The sequence below is a fragment of the Siphateles boraxobius genome, unplaced genomic scaffold, assembly GCF_051911475.1.
Source record: "Siphateles boraxobius isolate OS27281-9 unplaced genomic scaffold, OSU_SipBor_1 66, whole genome shotgun sequence".
Lineage (NCBI taxonomy): Eukaryota > Metazoa > Chordata > Actinopteri > Cypriniformes > Leuciscidae > Siphateles > Siphateles boraxobius.
Genome location: NW_027509193.1, coordinates 6,551,221 through 6,566,648, shown reverse-complemented (window position 1 = coordinate 6,566,648; position 15,428 = coordinate 6,551,221). Strand labels below are relative to the sequence as shown.

Here is a 15,428-nt window from a genome sequence, read left to right as displayed (position 1 = left end):
GAAATATGTTCTGAATTGGCTTGTAAATTGTAGGTAAAAGTAAGCAGAAAATAAAATCCTGATTTGTGCAAAACGTATTGTGCCAATGTTTATCTCCAGAATTCTCCACTTCAGTGTCAAATAGGCTAACGTTACATAAAACTTTCCAGTTTCATTCCCATCTATATTCTGAAGGTTTTGGGTTTTGTTTGCCAGGTTTTATAGCCTATATCATTTTATTCATAAAAACATGGTGAAAATGTATTTTTTTTCTGGCTGTTGACAGTATTTTCTCATTTAGCCTATATTGAGTAATAAAAGGAGATCACCATTGTAAAAAACAAAAACCTTTAACTCCAATGTCAACCAAATAAAACATGAATTTTGAGCTTAGTGCATATTTAATTAGATAATGCCTCATTTGCAAATTTAAACAACATTCCAGCAAACTTTTAATATAAGTGTTTTTATTGGTTAAATTTTTACTCAATTCACCTGGTGTCTTGCTGTAAATTTAATCACTAGTATACATTAGTGCAGTTTACAGTGTAATTGACATAGCAAGAGGGCTCACATTAAATGCATAACATGAAGAAGGTCGTCAAAACATCACATTTCTGGGTCCATCACATTTCTATGGATTAGGGCATTTGTTTTCTTTTACTCATCAAGATTCTGGTAAACATCTTCACAATGGTACATATTTTGAAGATTTTTAGACTGTGGGGAAGATTGAAAATAAATGTTAGGCTATATATAGCTATACATAATATGACAGCAATTTCAGTATTAAAACTCCACAAGGAGAGTGTTACAGTCGCTACAAATTAATATTAATTTGCTAAAAATATGCATGTGTGTTGTAAAAGAATAGTCTGAAGTGAAAACCTTGTCTTGGGAAACTTTGTAGCTCGCCTGAAATTTGTCACCACTTAAGTTCCTCTTGCACAGTTCTTGCACCACTCCACTGAAAATCACTTGGCTAGCAGAGTCCTCCTGAAAACATCCACACTTTTGACAATAACATACTGTACGCTACCGTTCAAAAGTTTGGGGTAGGTAAGATTTCTTTTTTTATGCTTTCCACAAAAATATGAAGCAACACAACTGTTTTCAAAATTTATAATATTAATAATAAATGTTCCTTGAGCATCAAATCATCATATTAGAAGGATTTCTGAAGGATCATGTGACAGTAAAGACTGGATTGGTCTCGGATGGCCGAATTAGCAAATGTAGCTGCCGAGTTAACAGACTTGAAAGGGACTTTAGTTTTTACTATTTGATCAAATAAATGCAGCCTTGGTGAGCATAAGAGACTTCTTTCAAAAACATAAAAAAATATTTCCGTCCCCAAAAATTTAAGTTAGAGTGTATATGTTTTGCTATTGTGTATAAATAGGGTCAAACAATACCTTTTTATTAGTTTTACTCCATCTTCTTTTAAAAACTTGGAATTGTCCAGTCTATCGATTAAAAAAAACAACATTTTAATTCTTTAAATTGCATTAAACATTCTGAAAAAGTACTTTGAGAATGTAGTAAAATTCTGAGCATTAAAATGCTTGTTTAACAACTGCATTACTTTCAAAATGTACTGTAACTTTAAAATTGTACCTTAATGCAGATGAGGATGCCCAGGACGAGGAGGCTGTAGACACTCAGCAGGACTAGCAGTGTCAAAAGCAGTGTTTGAGGGACGTTTAAGCCCATCTCTGGATACAAAACAAGAATGATATGTGTAACACATCAGAAGGGTCTGATGGGGTCGTGCTGAATCTTCTGCTAGTGCTTACCTGACACTTTCAAAGTGGTTCCCTGTCCGATTGCCTGCGCCCCACTGTGAGTCTCTGTCAGCAGAGCCGCTGCACAGTAATACACCCCACAGTCTGCTTTTGACAAAGAGCTGATTTTCAGATCATGATGCTCCTGTTTGTACTTCAGCGGCTGGCTTGACAAATCAATCTTGTAGTGAAAGTCTTTCCGGAACACATACCAAGAGATTTCATGTGTGAGTCCACAGGATATATTGACAGAGCAGGGAATAGAGACAGACTGTTGCTCTCTTTTTCTCATGAGCATCGTTGGCTGTTGGACATCTACCATACATCCTCTGACTGTGGAAATTCAGAATATTATATTTTATTCAATTGAAAACATTTAATTGCCGATAGTTTATATTATCAATTAATATCAATTCATATTTCAAGTTGCCCAACTAATCAAGAATTTTTTTTCTTCTAAATATTCTAAGTACACTCTTAAAAATAAATTTTTTTATTAGGCTATTTTTATTACCAATAGTTCACCTTTAACATCCATGGGAACTTCCATTGCACCAACGATTCTTTAAAATGGAGAAAGGTTCTTCAGATTACTAAAATTTTCTTCATACTAAAAAAATTGTTTTATTTAAAAAAAAGGATTTTTTGGTGAGCCCAAAATGGAATCACTATGGCATCACTGTGAAACCCCCTTTTGGAACTTTTATTTGTAAGAGTGTACTATAACATTGATAAATTTAATCTCTGCTCACCTGATCTCAAAACAAGAATTGCGATGGTGAAGAGGAAACCAAAGTTCATGTTGATATCACAGTTGTTTGTGGCTCCAGTATCTCTCTGATTGTTTTTAAATTTGCTAGTCATCGGATCAAAGGTCTCACGAAAAATAAAACCAGAAATGACTTGTAGAAATGAGAAGTGACAGACCCATCCCCTCAGTTCTTCCTTCCTTGTGACTTCTTGTCACCGAGACTTTTTGTTGTTTTAGAGTCACCACAGTTTAGTGACGTGAGTAATTGTCACGTTCTGTTGTGTTTGAACTTTCCCCCCGGTTTCACAGACAAGGCTAAATCTAGTCCCGGACTAAAATGCATGTGTGAGCTGTTTTAACCAAAGTAAATTACATCCCTTAAAATATAGGTCATCGCCATTGTTGTGTCTCAAGATGCACCAGTAGGGCCTAACGTTTTTTTCTAAGGCACAGTTGAACTAAATTCTAATCCTGGCTTTAATCTAAGTCCTGTCTGTGAAACCGGGTATTAAGCCTATATAGGTTCAGACTACACAACTTTAAAAGTCAGCAGATCGCTGTGCTGTTCTACAGAGCCCCTAAAGGGACATGGTGGTGGAAAAATGGGATGGGAGGAAAAAATATTTTTCAAAGCTTTTGCGTTCTCTAGCCTATACGCAAAACCTGTTGTGAGTTCGGACAAACACTTCCTATTTAATGTCCCACTGGCAATGTTTCATACTCCGTACATTAACAAATTTGAACTTGGACTTAAAGAAATAAGGTCAGTGCGAGTAAACGAGTGAAGTGATGCATTCCATTATAAATTTGCACATTAATATGTAAGTACTGCAAGTCCTTATTGCGCAAAAAAGTTTTGACTTGAGTTTTTAGACTTTTGTTAAAGTTTTTAGATCTATCTATCTATCTATCTATCTATCTATCTATCTATCTATCTATCTATCTATCTATCTATCTATCTATCTATCTATCTATCTATCTATCTATCTATCTATCTATCTATCTATCTATCTATCTATCTATCTATCTATCTTTTTTCACAAAAACCCAGAAATGAAAATGACAGAAATGTCCTTACATGTCAGAAAGATATCGCAAATATTATGATTAATAATAGTTTTTCTCAGTTGCTTTGGTGCATTTCTCAAATCATACTTAATTATTACATTGGATTACCTGCAAAAGCCTGTAACTTACTCAAAATCTTTAGTTCAACTCTCAAAAATAGTTATGTCAATGAACACATCAGTGCCATCAGAATGAAAAGTCCTTGTGTCATTGTTCACGAACAAGATCATCAAAATGCTTAGTCATGTTGTCAATGAAACACTGCCCTCTGTTAGTATTACCTGATGTAAACTATGGAAACAGTTTGGATGACTATATTGAAATGTACAAAGCTGTGCTTCTTCTGTATGCCATATATCCATTTCAAAAGTACAAATTTACACACTACTGTACATAAGTTATTGATTGAAAGACCCTGAAGGATTCAGTTACACTTTTACTAGTGGTCTGACAGATGATTTTTTTTTCAATATTACGTAGTGTGTTATAGAAAAGAAAAAGAAATAGGGGTACAAAGGCGAAAATACAACAATAGAAAGGCAAAAACAGGGAAGACACCAACTTTGAGACATTTCAGAGAACTGGTTTCTCATTGTTTGATCTACATTCTCAAGAAAGTCAAGATTCACCTGCACAATTCACAAATTCATGGCACAATACAAAAAGTCTAATAGAAATGTGTAGAAAGTATGCTTGGCAGTTTATGACAATTAGATCAACCATTTTGCATTTACGTAATGACTTATATGATTAACTATGACTAGATGTTTTGAGGGGTATAAGACTATTGCACAGTGAACTCTTTAATACATTTTGAGCAACGTGGCATTAGCAACTGATAATGTAGGAAACCGCAGACAATTGTACATAATTGCATGAATGTACCAAAGCAATCGTAACTTGTTCAAAAGAATGATAAGCTGCTTTTATGATGTGCACAAGTGACTAGATGATGTGGAGGTTGAACAAGTAGTTTTGAGAATTTCATTTCTGATCTGAGAAATGCACCAAAGCGACTGAGAAAAACTGTAATACAGGTATAATAAGTAAGCCAAGGTTTCGGCCTGGGGCGTGGTACGTAATACTCGTCGAGTTCGCTGCCGCATCAACTACTACTCCCAGCATTCATTGCGATTTCGCTGTTGGCCACGTCACGTCCACCGGCCACGTCGCCCCATTCGCCATATTTCGTGGAGGAATGCTCTGCTGGAGATCGGCACTCAGCCGGTTCGCAATTACTTCACTTACCCTTAGCTCTCTTTAACGCCACTAAAACCAGCCAGAGAGGTAAAATCATCATGAATGTCTTTAGATTAACTGGAGATCTGTCTCATCTAGCTGCCATCATCATCCTTCTGCTCAAGATATGGAAGACCAGGTCCTGCGCAGGTGAGCTAAACACACGAAATGTAACGTTACTTTTCTCATTCATTTCATACTTAATACGCGTGTTTATCAAAGATAGGAAAGACTTTAAATTGGGTTGAGCTGTCCGGAAAAGTCTTTGTGATTTTAATATTAAAGCACTGAAGCAAAAAATGAAGTAATTTGTGTAGCATGCAAGCTAGTGGTTTAGCTTGACTTGAAAGCAACTGGTCTAGATTTTTTTTGTTTAATTAAATTTCAATTTGGGTTTGAATGGGAAGGTCTGTAGGTATATAACATGTTGTGACGCTAATGTTTGCTATATATATTTGAAGGTACAGGGCAGGCTACATGACAGCCTTGTTCTCAGTAAAGTGGCTAAATTAAGTTAGCTGAACTGAAGGCCCACTTACTAACTGCTGTTTAATATTAGATTACTTAGTATATATATATATATATGACACACACACATAAGCGCGCGCGCGCATATATAAGTTACATGTATAGCGTTTTACTATGTTGAGGACAAGTTGCATCTTCATATCTTGAATTGTGAGAATCAAATAAGTGCTTTTTATATAGTTGAAATCATACATCTTAATTTCGCCCTCCATTTATTTGCCTTAAAGTTACATTCCTTAAGTGCATTGCATTCCTTGCCTTGACGTGGCAGTGCATATTGTTTTGTGTTGGCTTTGCAAAGATGGGTCTGAGTAACGTAGTCTAGATATATGGTCTTCTTTCTTTTGGTCCCTAGAGAACCTAGATGCAACCCTTTTGAAGTGTTTATGAGCCCGGTATTCAGTAAAAACCGCTCTTGTTTGTTTTAAGTAGTTGTCTGAGTGTAATTGTTTTAATCCCCAGGTATCTCTGGGAAGAGCCAGATACTCTTCGCCTTGGTGTTCACCACACGATACCTGGATCTCCTGACATCCTTCATTTCTCTTTACAACTCTTGCATGAAGGTAAAAGCAGAGTGAACTTTTACATGCACACATCAATACATTTTCCAATCTTAAATTGCAACACATCCAAGTAAACGGTTGAGTGTGTTTATATGTGCGCTGTTAATCCGTTGTGTGCTTCTGTTCTGTTAAAACAGATCATCTACGTTGGCTGTGCCTATGCCACTGTCTACCTGATCTATGCAAAATTCAGGGCAACCTATGATGGAAACCATGACACTTTCAGAGTGGAGTTTCTAGTGGTTCCAGTGGGAGGTCTCGCCTTTCTGGTCAACCACGACTTCTCTCCGTTGGAGGTGATTATTAAACTCTTCACTGCACATTTGCAAATAATGAACCAATCATTATCATGCAATCACAATAATTAAAAAAAAAAACAAGACTAGTCTTTATTACCTTAGAATGAGCGATTTCTATCTACATACACCGCGGGTCTTCTTACATTAAAATGCGCCGACATGTTTCCAGAGTGGCCCTAAACGGACAAACGCTTTTCGTCACTGCGTTGTTCTTCGTGCATAGAAACTAGCTAAAGTCAGCGAATAAAACACTGACACAATGATGAACAAGTAACTATATTATTTGCAATAACATTGTTTTACTGAATAATTAAGTAAACTTAATTTATCCTTGTAAAGAAACCTCATTGCTCAACTGGCTACTCTGCTATCTCAGACGATGACATATTTTCCTGTCGACCACCGTAACTTCTGTTGGTTGAAATTCACAACCTCACCACTAGATGCTGCTAAAAATAACACACTGCACCTTTAAGTTATCAATATTACAAATAATTTAGACAAGTTTTTTTTTAACTGCCTTAAGGATTAAACGAAAGTTTCTCCAAGTTTCGTGGTGTTTAGAAATGTAAAGAAATCTAAATGTTTTGTAAATAAAACTTACCTGTGCTCAAAATATCTTCATGACAGATTCTGTGGACCTTTTCCATCTACCTGGAGTCGGTGGCCATCCTGCCTCAGCTCTTTATGATCAGCAAGACGGGCGAGGCGGAGACCATCACTACCCACTATCTGTTCTGTCTGGGGGTCTATCGCGCCCTCTACCTCTTCAACTGGATCTGGAGGTTCTACTTCGAGGGCTTCTTTGACATGATTGCCATCGTGGCTGGGGTCGTCCAGACTATTCTCTATTGTGACTTCTTCTACCTTTACGTCACAAAAGGTCAGTTTGTATGCACTCACACCTATGTAGGGGTGATGGGTGTGAAAATACATTATGCTTGGGTCGACCTTAAAGTTAAGATGAAATCAACTTTCTTTATACATGTTGATGTTATTCCAAAAAAAAAAAAAACACGATTGTTTTCCAATCCTGTTCCGTTAAAAAATACAATTATGTAAGTTAGTTGGGATGCAAACAGCATTTTGCGGACTGGTTTTAGAAGGTAAGGTAAACATTGAATTTTTATGATTTTCTCTTTAATTCAGAATTTAAAAAAGTTCTAAAATACAGTTTACCTTTGATTTTAATGATTCCTCTTGTCTTTTCAGTTTCACTTTATTTTAAGGTGTTTTTGTTAGTGTTATTATATATTTAATTACTGGATAATATTAATTAACTACATGTACTTACAATAGAGGGCATTAGTGCCCGTCCCCTTTTTCAGCTGTGCTGGTTTCGAAAGCTTTTTTCCATTTATTTCTCCTATAGGTATTTAAAAAAAAGTCTTTGTTAAAGTGGTATAAGCCATGAACCAAGTCATTTAGCTACAAGGTGACAAAAATGCAAATGTACAAGACTGTTCTCCACGGCTTTAGTGAGGGAAAGAACTACAATCCCATGAAGCATTGCGAACAGCGCAATCAAATGCAAAACAATGGAGAAATATAAAACTACTCATTTAAAATAATGAATTGTGTATAAAAATATTTAAAGTTTATTGCAAAATATGCACACATTTACGCACACAAACATTTCAGCATTAGAGTGTGTAGGGCGATCGACTTGATACCATTATTTACAGTGCTTCATGGGAGTGGGCGGAGCTAACTTCAACTCTAATTGGTGTAATTTTCTGACCAGCATCATTAGTAATGTAGTTTTTCACCTCGAATTCCGTCGTTAAACTTGATTATTTTAAAACTAAGATGAAATAATGTGGGCTGACGGCTTCAACAGAAGCAAATACCATCGATTAACAATCTCGTAGCTCACACTAAGGCTGTTTTTAAAGGTTTATAAGTTATCGTTCAAATCAATTTCTTTATGGAGACAATTTTCACTTGCGGAACCCGACTGTATAGGGCACTATAGGGTTAGGATTAGATTAGTTGCCTGTAATTATGCATAATTTCTAGTTATTACTTCTATAATAACTACATGTATCGTGTAATAAGGACACTGTGAAATAACCATAATTAAGGCATGTATTAATTACAGTTTAAGCACTTGTTTGGGTCTTGTTTGTAGATTTTGGCTTGTTTTAGGATTGAAAGCTCTTTTTAATGCTTTCTTTATTCTTTTCTGAAATCTCTTTTCTTCGCCACAGTGCTGAAAGGAAAGAAGCTGAGTCTACCAGCCTAAGTGCCAAAGAACAGAGAGCTGTGTCTCCGTCAGACTTATAGAGGGGCACAAGCCAATGATGCCACCGCAAGATGCCCAAGACAAAGAACACATAACGCCAGTTCAATTACTGATTTATTTCTCTCCGCCTGGACACCAACCATCCCCTTACAGAAACGAGGACGTTTTCTTGTCTTTAGCATCTTGCAATACTTTTTTATTGCTATTAAAAAGACAAAGAAGAAACAACTTTTCTATATGCAAGGTGTATTGAAATATTGAATATTGAACAGTGCATTCTGTACACACTAAATGCGTCATTGTAAATTTGTCCATGATTGGAAATGGTTCCCAGAATGTCAAATAAGTTCTTTCCTGATTTAAAAGGGAAAATGAAATGTGTGTCCAACAATTCAAGTTATAATATCCCATTCTTTTCTTTTTTTTCCTTCTCCCCCACAGTTTACATGTGGTAAAATCAAACTTTGCTTAAATGAGAGGTTTAGCCACCACTGAAAATTGAGGTGTCATCTTTTCACATAGATGCCTTATTCGTCTTTCAGTTTATGTACATACGCATTTGTGCTAATGGCCCCAATAGCAATGAGTTAACTGTAAATAAGATAAAGTTTCATATTTCATTCGGCACAATTCTCCTTGTGTGACCCCTATCATTTTATTTAGGGTGTCAACATTTATCAATGATGTGTGATGTTAAAGCAAGGTTGTTTAAATATTCAGTTATTTCCTGCAAACATCAGCTTGTTAAAATGCAGTAATTTATGGTAAAACCATTAAATCTAGTGGTGTGTATACTGTCAAAGCACATATTGGAGTGAATATAAGTTTTGTAGCGTAGTATTTTTTTCTTTCTTTGTTCAACATCCCCAATGTTTTCCCCCTCTCTCATCATTCCTCTAGGGTTTACAGTTATTTCTTTTCTAGTTTTTACATGTCTCCAATAAATATTTTAAGGGACACGATTTTGTGTGTTATTCCTTGGTGGTTTTTAAAGTCAGTTGTCTTATTAATTTCTGTTGACAATTTTACTTGGTATATTCCACTGTTTTCCAGTAATTACAGTAAAAACCGAACCCCTCTTAATTTATATTCTTACTTATGAACACCATGCAGATTAAAAAAGTAAAAAGAAATAAATAGAAATGTTTTGCAATACAAAAAGTAAACCACATCATATATTATTTTACATTAATAATTCAGCATGTTTAGATGTAAATCTCATGAAATGTGATTTTCCTTATCCAATATGTGTCAACAGTAGTGATGGGTAGTAACTGGTTACATGTAATTTGGATAACATAATCAGATTCCAAAAATTAAGCATTTGTAATTAGATTATATGATTACATTTTAACATACTTGTAATCATGTAATCAATAAAAAGTATGATTACATGTTATTCTTATGGCAGTTAATGATTCATAATTCATTGATTCTGCTTCTTTGTTTGATTTACAGAAATCATTTCACCTTTAACAAGTTTTTTCTCAACATTGCATATCTAATCATCAGCTCCTGACACATTAATTATTATTTGAATTATCACTCAGTGGGTCATTTAAAGTCTTTTGTCTTTCAAACACATTAAAATGTACAAATTCACGTTATTTATATTGTAAATTATTGTTTTTATTTTAAAATTATTTATTTTAATTTAAAAAATCGTGTGATTCAATTACTAACAGCTTTTCATAACCTCACGAACCCCAGTCTGGGAAACCCTGACCTAATAATATTCAATGCACTTCATGTTGTAACAAAGAATGTAACGGATGTTCTCTCTCTTTATATTTTTATATCAATACAATATTGATAGGCTACGAATATTGATACGATTATCCTATTCAAATCAATGTGATTCACGAGTTATGTCAAAAGTTATCTAAAATGTAATAAAAAAGTAGCCAGAATAGGCCTACATAAAATGACTGTTTTAAATGTATAGCCTACATTAGGCTACTTCTACAGTTTTTGTCATGTAATTTGGAATAACCGACCATCTTACTACATTACTCACTCTAAAAAATGCTGGGTTTCAACCCATGCTTGTGCCAAATATGGACAAACTTAAAAATAGCAATTAAATATTTTAAACGGTTAAAATGTAAACCGGTTGGGTTTGTCCATATTTGACCCAAACATGGATTAAAGCAACTCAGCATTTTTTCCTGATCGCGACTATTTACAGTTTTTAAATGTATTTATTAATTTAATGTATTTATTAAAAATCTTTAATATTAACACCTTTTTACAGTTTATGATTAAAACACTATAACTCGCACTCTGCAATCTTGTCAAGAACAGTCTATTTATCGAAATGATCATGCTCAGTTATGACAAACTTAGTAATTCCGATGTTGAAATGTTGTGATTTTAAAAACTAACGGCAGTCGGCAGGTAATGTAATGGGACAGGTTTTTATTACGATTTATGGAGCGTGACGTCACCGCGCGACTGTCTGGTCAACAACTGAACTCGTCTGTTGTCGGTCGACCGCGGGAAAATATTCCACGTAATACATCGGCCGGTTAGTTCCAGGGAGGGAGGGACTCTGGACTTACGTGGGATCCGTGTGGCTGTGTGTCGGAGAATATAACGGGAATATATATCCGCATTTGTTCTCAAAATATCTCAGGGCACGTTGGGTGGAATAGCGGCGGTTTAAATCTAGGACATTCACAGAAGAGGAAGGAAAATGGAGTTGGATGACGGAGTTGTGTACCAGGACGACTCGGGGACATCGGCGATCATGTCGGAGAGAGTCTCGGGCCTCGCCAACTCCATCTACCGCGAATTCGAGAGGCTTATTCGCAAATACGACGAGGACGTGGTGAAAGAGCTGATGCCGCTGGTCGTGGCGGTGCTGGAGAACCTCGACACCGTGTTCGCCGAGAACCAGGAGCATGAAGTGGAGCTGGAGCTCCTGAAGGAGGACAACGAGCAGCTGATCACACAGTACGAGCGCGAGAAAGCGCTGAGGAAACACGCAGAGGAGGTGAGTGAGGGAAGGAGATCCATCAGTTGACATCAGCAGGGAAAACGGGAGCTTGGCATCTTTGTTTTGTTGCAGCATCACAGCAGCTGCACGTGCACGAACGGCTTTTTCATCTCATCATGCCTTGTTTACTAGCCAGTGCCCTTCGAGTCAGCCTTGGGCCTCAAGAAATCAATCAATAAAAAGCATTATTATCAATGCATGTTTGTTTTAACATTCATCACTGTGTACTTGTCCTGGGTGATTGTGAGAACTTAATGTACAAGCTTAGATGGCACCACAATGTTGTTTGCATTCTTATAAATAAAGGCCAGAGATGGAACACAACATAAAACCTATGCATAAAACAAACAACAGGCAACCTGTTTGTTTTCTTACCATGCAAACTACAGAGATGCTTGCCTCAGTGCCATATGGGAGAGACTGGGGTAAGTTGTCACAATGGCTAGCTGTAACTTTAAAGTTTTTAAATCAAATGTATGCATTTAGCAGACACTTTTATCCAAAGCGACTTACAAAATAGGAACGAAAAGCAATTGTCAAAGAGACAAAAATATTTGTAATACACAATACTAGTTTTTTTTTAGACAAGCTTTAAGTTTAAAGTCCAATTGTTTTCTTTAGAAGTGGTCATGTTTGTTCAAAATATTCAAAACATGTCAAGTTAGGGAAGTTGTCATGTGTTGTAAAGGTTATACATGTTGTTTGTCAGATTGTTTTGTTTCATAATTCTTTTAATATTTAAATTTTAGCTAATAAGCCTATGTTAGGTTATTTAATTACGTTTTTCACTGTGACAACTTACCCCATGTAGTGTGACAGGTGTTTTTTCTTCCTTTTTCTGGGCAATAATGGTTTGAATGTTTAATAGCTTTTGTTTTGTAACCAAAACTTTAACCCCCAGCTTCACAGCAAGGCTTAAGCTAGTCTCAGACTAAAATGCATGTTTGAGATGTTTCAACTGATGCAACTTGTACTTAGAAATCTTAAAATAGGTCACTGCCATTTATTTCGTTTCATAATGCACCAGTAATGTTTTTTTCTAAGGCACGTTTATAAAAAAGCTACTTAAATTGAACCAAGGCCTAAATTAATCCTGGCTTAATCTAAATTTTTTTTAATAATATATAATACATTTCAAAATATAATCTTGCTACCCTGGCAAATATTCACAATCAGTCAAAAGTTTGCCAGATATTCCAATTTAAGTCTCTTATATGTTTCTGGATTTTGATGCAACAGTCTGTCGACATGCATGTAGAAAAGTATTTTTTTTCAGAGACTTTTCCCACATTAAACCTTGCTTGTGTCATTTGTGTTACATTATGTTATGATATGAACCTTTCATAGTTGATTACATGAGTAAATTCTTTGATGTGACTCTTATCTGTTTTGGAAATAAGATTACGCTGCATTGTACAGTTCTCAACGCGTGTAAGCCTGACTTTGGACAGATTAAGGCTGCTCAATGGCTTTATGTGTTCCTGAGACAGTGACAGTTAACTGGGATTATATGAGCAATATGCCTGGCACATTCTCCAACCAAAAAACACAAATGAGCCATGAGCTGCATTAATCCTTGTGTGAACTGATACTGGATCTGGGATACATCCTATTATGACAGACCGGTTTCACTTCCAAAAGAGTGACATAAGGTTGTTGTGATCAATATTCAGTGGTGAACATTTATCTTTTACTTTCCTTTCACCTCACTGAAATACTAGTGATACTATAAACTTTTAAGACTATTTAGGATAATTTGGTTTAGGTTTCAGGCCTAATGTGTTAATTTTCATACTGTTTGATATTTTCTTACTGAAAAATAGTAACCACGTGTTGTACTACTATGCTGTCTTAAAGGATTAGTTCACTTTTTAATAAACTTTTGCTGATAATTTACTCACCCCCATGTCATCCAAGATGTCCATGTCTTTCTTTCTTCAGTCAAAAAGAAATTAAGGTTTTTGATGAAAACATTCTAGGATTTTTCTCCATATAATGGACTGGGTACCAAACGGTCCAAGGTCCAAATGACAGTTTCAGTGCAGCTTCAAATGGCTTTAAACGACACCAGACGATGAATAAGGGTCTTGTCTTGCGAAACGATCGGTCATTTAAAAAATAAATACAAGTTTTTAAGTTTTATAAGCACAATTGCTCGGCTTGCTCTGTTCTGTGATGCACGTTCGTGACTCTCCTGTTCGAACTCGTTCATCAAAATGAACGAATCTTTTTTCGAGTCATTTCGTTCATTCAACGAACAAAATGACTCGAAAAAAGATTTGTTCATTTTGATGAATGTTTTCATCAAAAACCTTAATTTCTTTTCGACTAAAGAAAGAAAGACATGGACATCTTGGATGACATGGGGGTGAGTAAATTATCAGCAACATTTAAAAAAAAAAAGTGAACTAATCCTTTAATCCAGTGTGTTAATTTAGTATAATTTATACACTGTTATGCCGAATTAGCCTTAGATTTTCTGTTTTCATTGGAATTTTTTGTTTTAGTAATTTTTTAAAACATTTCTATTAAATTTTAATAGATTTTTATTTCAGTTTGAATCATTGTAGTATTTCAACTTGCACTTCATTTTCATTTACTTTTTTCTATTTTTTTATCTTATATTTATATTGTGGTTAATTTCAGCTTTATTTTGATTACTGAAAATGTTTTATTAATGTTTTAATTAATGATAACAACAGTGTCAATCATGCCTGCAAATTGGCTCAAGAGGTGGTGATGGCGCAGTGGATAAGACACATGCCTTTGGTGTGAGAGACCCGGGTTCGAATACACTGTGAGACCCCAATGTGTCCCTGAGCAAGACACTTAACCCCTAGTTGCTCCAGAGGCGTGCGACCTCTGAAATATTGAAATTGCAAGTCGCTTTGGATAAAAGCGTCAGCTAAATGAATAAATGTAAATTCAATATGAGACCAAAGTTTAAACTATATGTACTCTCACGGTTTCACAGACAAGGCTTATGCTAGTCCCGGTCTAAAATGCATATTTTAGCTGTTTTAATTGAAGCAACTTGCACTGACAATGCACTTAAATATGCCAGTGCCATAATCCAAGGCACGTTTATAAGAGCTACTTAAATGTCCATATTGAACTAAGGCCTAATCCTGGCTTAATCTAAGCCCAAATCGGGTCACTATGTACTACACTACTCGGATGAACCAAAACATTATGATATGAACACCTGCCTAATATGTCGTTGGTCCTCTGTGTGCTGCCAAAATAGTGCCGACTGTAGGTCGCAAAGTCGAATCGCCGTGGGTCGAACTTGTTGGTCCAGCACATCTTACAGATTCTTAGTTGGACTGGGATCTGGAGAATTTGAAGGCCGGGGCAACAACTTGATCTCTACATCATGTTCCTCAAACCATTCCTGAACAATGTGTGCAGTGTGGCATTGTGCATTATCCTGCTGAAAGAGCCACTTCCACCAGGGAACAACGGTGTCAGGAAGGGGTGTACCTGGTCTGCTACAATGTTTAGGTATAGGTGACACGTGTCAAATTTACATCTACATGAATGGTCGGACTCGGGGTTTCCCAGCAGAACATTGTCCAGAGCGTCACACTCCCTCCACAGTCATCGTCCCACAGTGCATCACTTCCCCAGGTAAACGCTTCACACGTACCTGACTAATGTGAATTAACTGGGAACATCCACGTGATGTAAAAGAAACAGGACTCATCAGACCAGGTGAACTTCTACCACTGCTTTAAGGTCCAGTTCAGACACTTGCGTGCCCATTGTAGGCACTTTCGCCGGTGGACAGGGGTCATCATCTCTCTGATTGGTCCGTGTCTACGCACGCAGCCCCATATGTAGCAGAGTGTGACGTACTGTGTGTTGTGACACATTCCTCCCATGACCATCATAAAAATGTTGTGTGTCACTGTACACCTTCTGTTGGCTCAGACCAGACAGGACAGCGTTCATTGCCCTCGTGCACTGATGAG

At 36.3% G+C, this 15,428-nt stretch overlaps 3 protein-coding genes across 23 annotated transcripts in view; 2 read left to right on the top strand and 1 right to left on the bottom strand.

Annotated features, from left to right (window-relative positions):
- Positions 1-429: 429 nt before the first annotated feature.
- On the bottom strand, positions 430-2,685 carry LOC143722398 (uncharacterized). Of its 2 annotated transcripts, XM_077213806.1 has the most exons (7): positions 2,516-2,638; positions 2,289-2,326; positions 1,776-2,096; positions 1,597-1,694; positions 1,395-1,445; positions 868-975; positions 430-699 (listed from the first exon to the last, which is right to left on the bottom strand). In XM_077213806.1, exons 2-7 carry the CDS (start codon positions 2,311-2,313, stop codon positions 640-642), a joined length of 663 nt encoding a protein of 220 aa, XP_077069921.1. In that variant the 5' UTR covers positions 2,314-2,326; positions 2,516-2,638; the 3' UTR covers positions 430-639. The 2 variants fall into 2 exon arrangements, with proteins under 2 accessions (XP_077069921.1, XP_077069920.1); XM_077213805.1 differs by lacking the exon at positions 2,289-2,326 and having other exon boundaries at positions 2,516-2,685.
- Positions 2,686-4,732: 2,047 nt separating this feature from the next.
- Positions 4,733-9,418, top strand: kdelr2a (KDEL endoplasmic reticulum protein retention receptor 2a). The gene is made up of 5 exons (XM_077211847.1): positions 4,733-4,971; positions 5,812-5,912; positions 6,050-6,208; positions 6,842-7,094; positions 8,422-9,418. Exons 1-5 carry the CDS (start codon positions 4,881-4,883, stop codon positions 8,454-8,456), a joined length of 639 nt encoding a protein of 212 aa, XP_077067962.1. The 5' UTR covers positions 4,733-4,880; the 3' UTR covers positions 8,457-9,418.
- Positions 9,419-10,901: 1,483 nt separating this feature from the next.
- The window catches only part of spag9a (sperm associated antigen 9a), a 36,820-nt gene continuing 32,293 nt past the window's right edge, over positions 10,902-15,428 (top strand). For 14 of the 20 annotated variants that reach the window (XM_077211844.1, XM_077211841.1, XM_077211835.1 and 11 more), the window contains exon 1: positions 11,008-11,451. In XM_077211844.1, coding sequence (XP_077067959.1) covers positions 11,152-11,451 — 300 coding nt within the window. In that variant the 5' untranslated portion in view covers positions 11,008-11,151. Of the gene's footprint in view, positions 11,452-15,428 lie in introns of all 20 variants that reach the window. The other 6 variants (XM_077211837.1, XM_077211836.1, XM_077211843.1 and 3 more) reach the window with 5 other exon arrangements.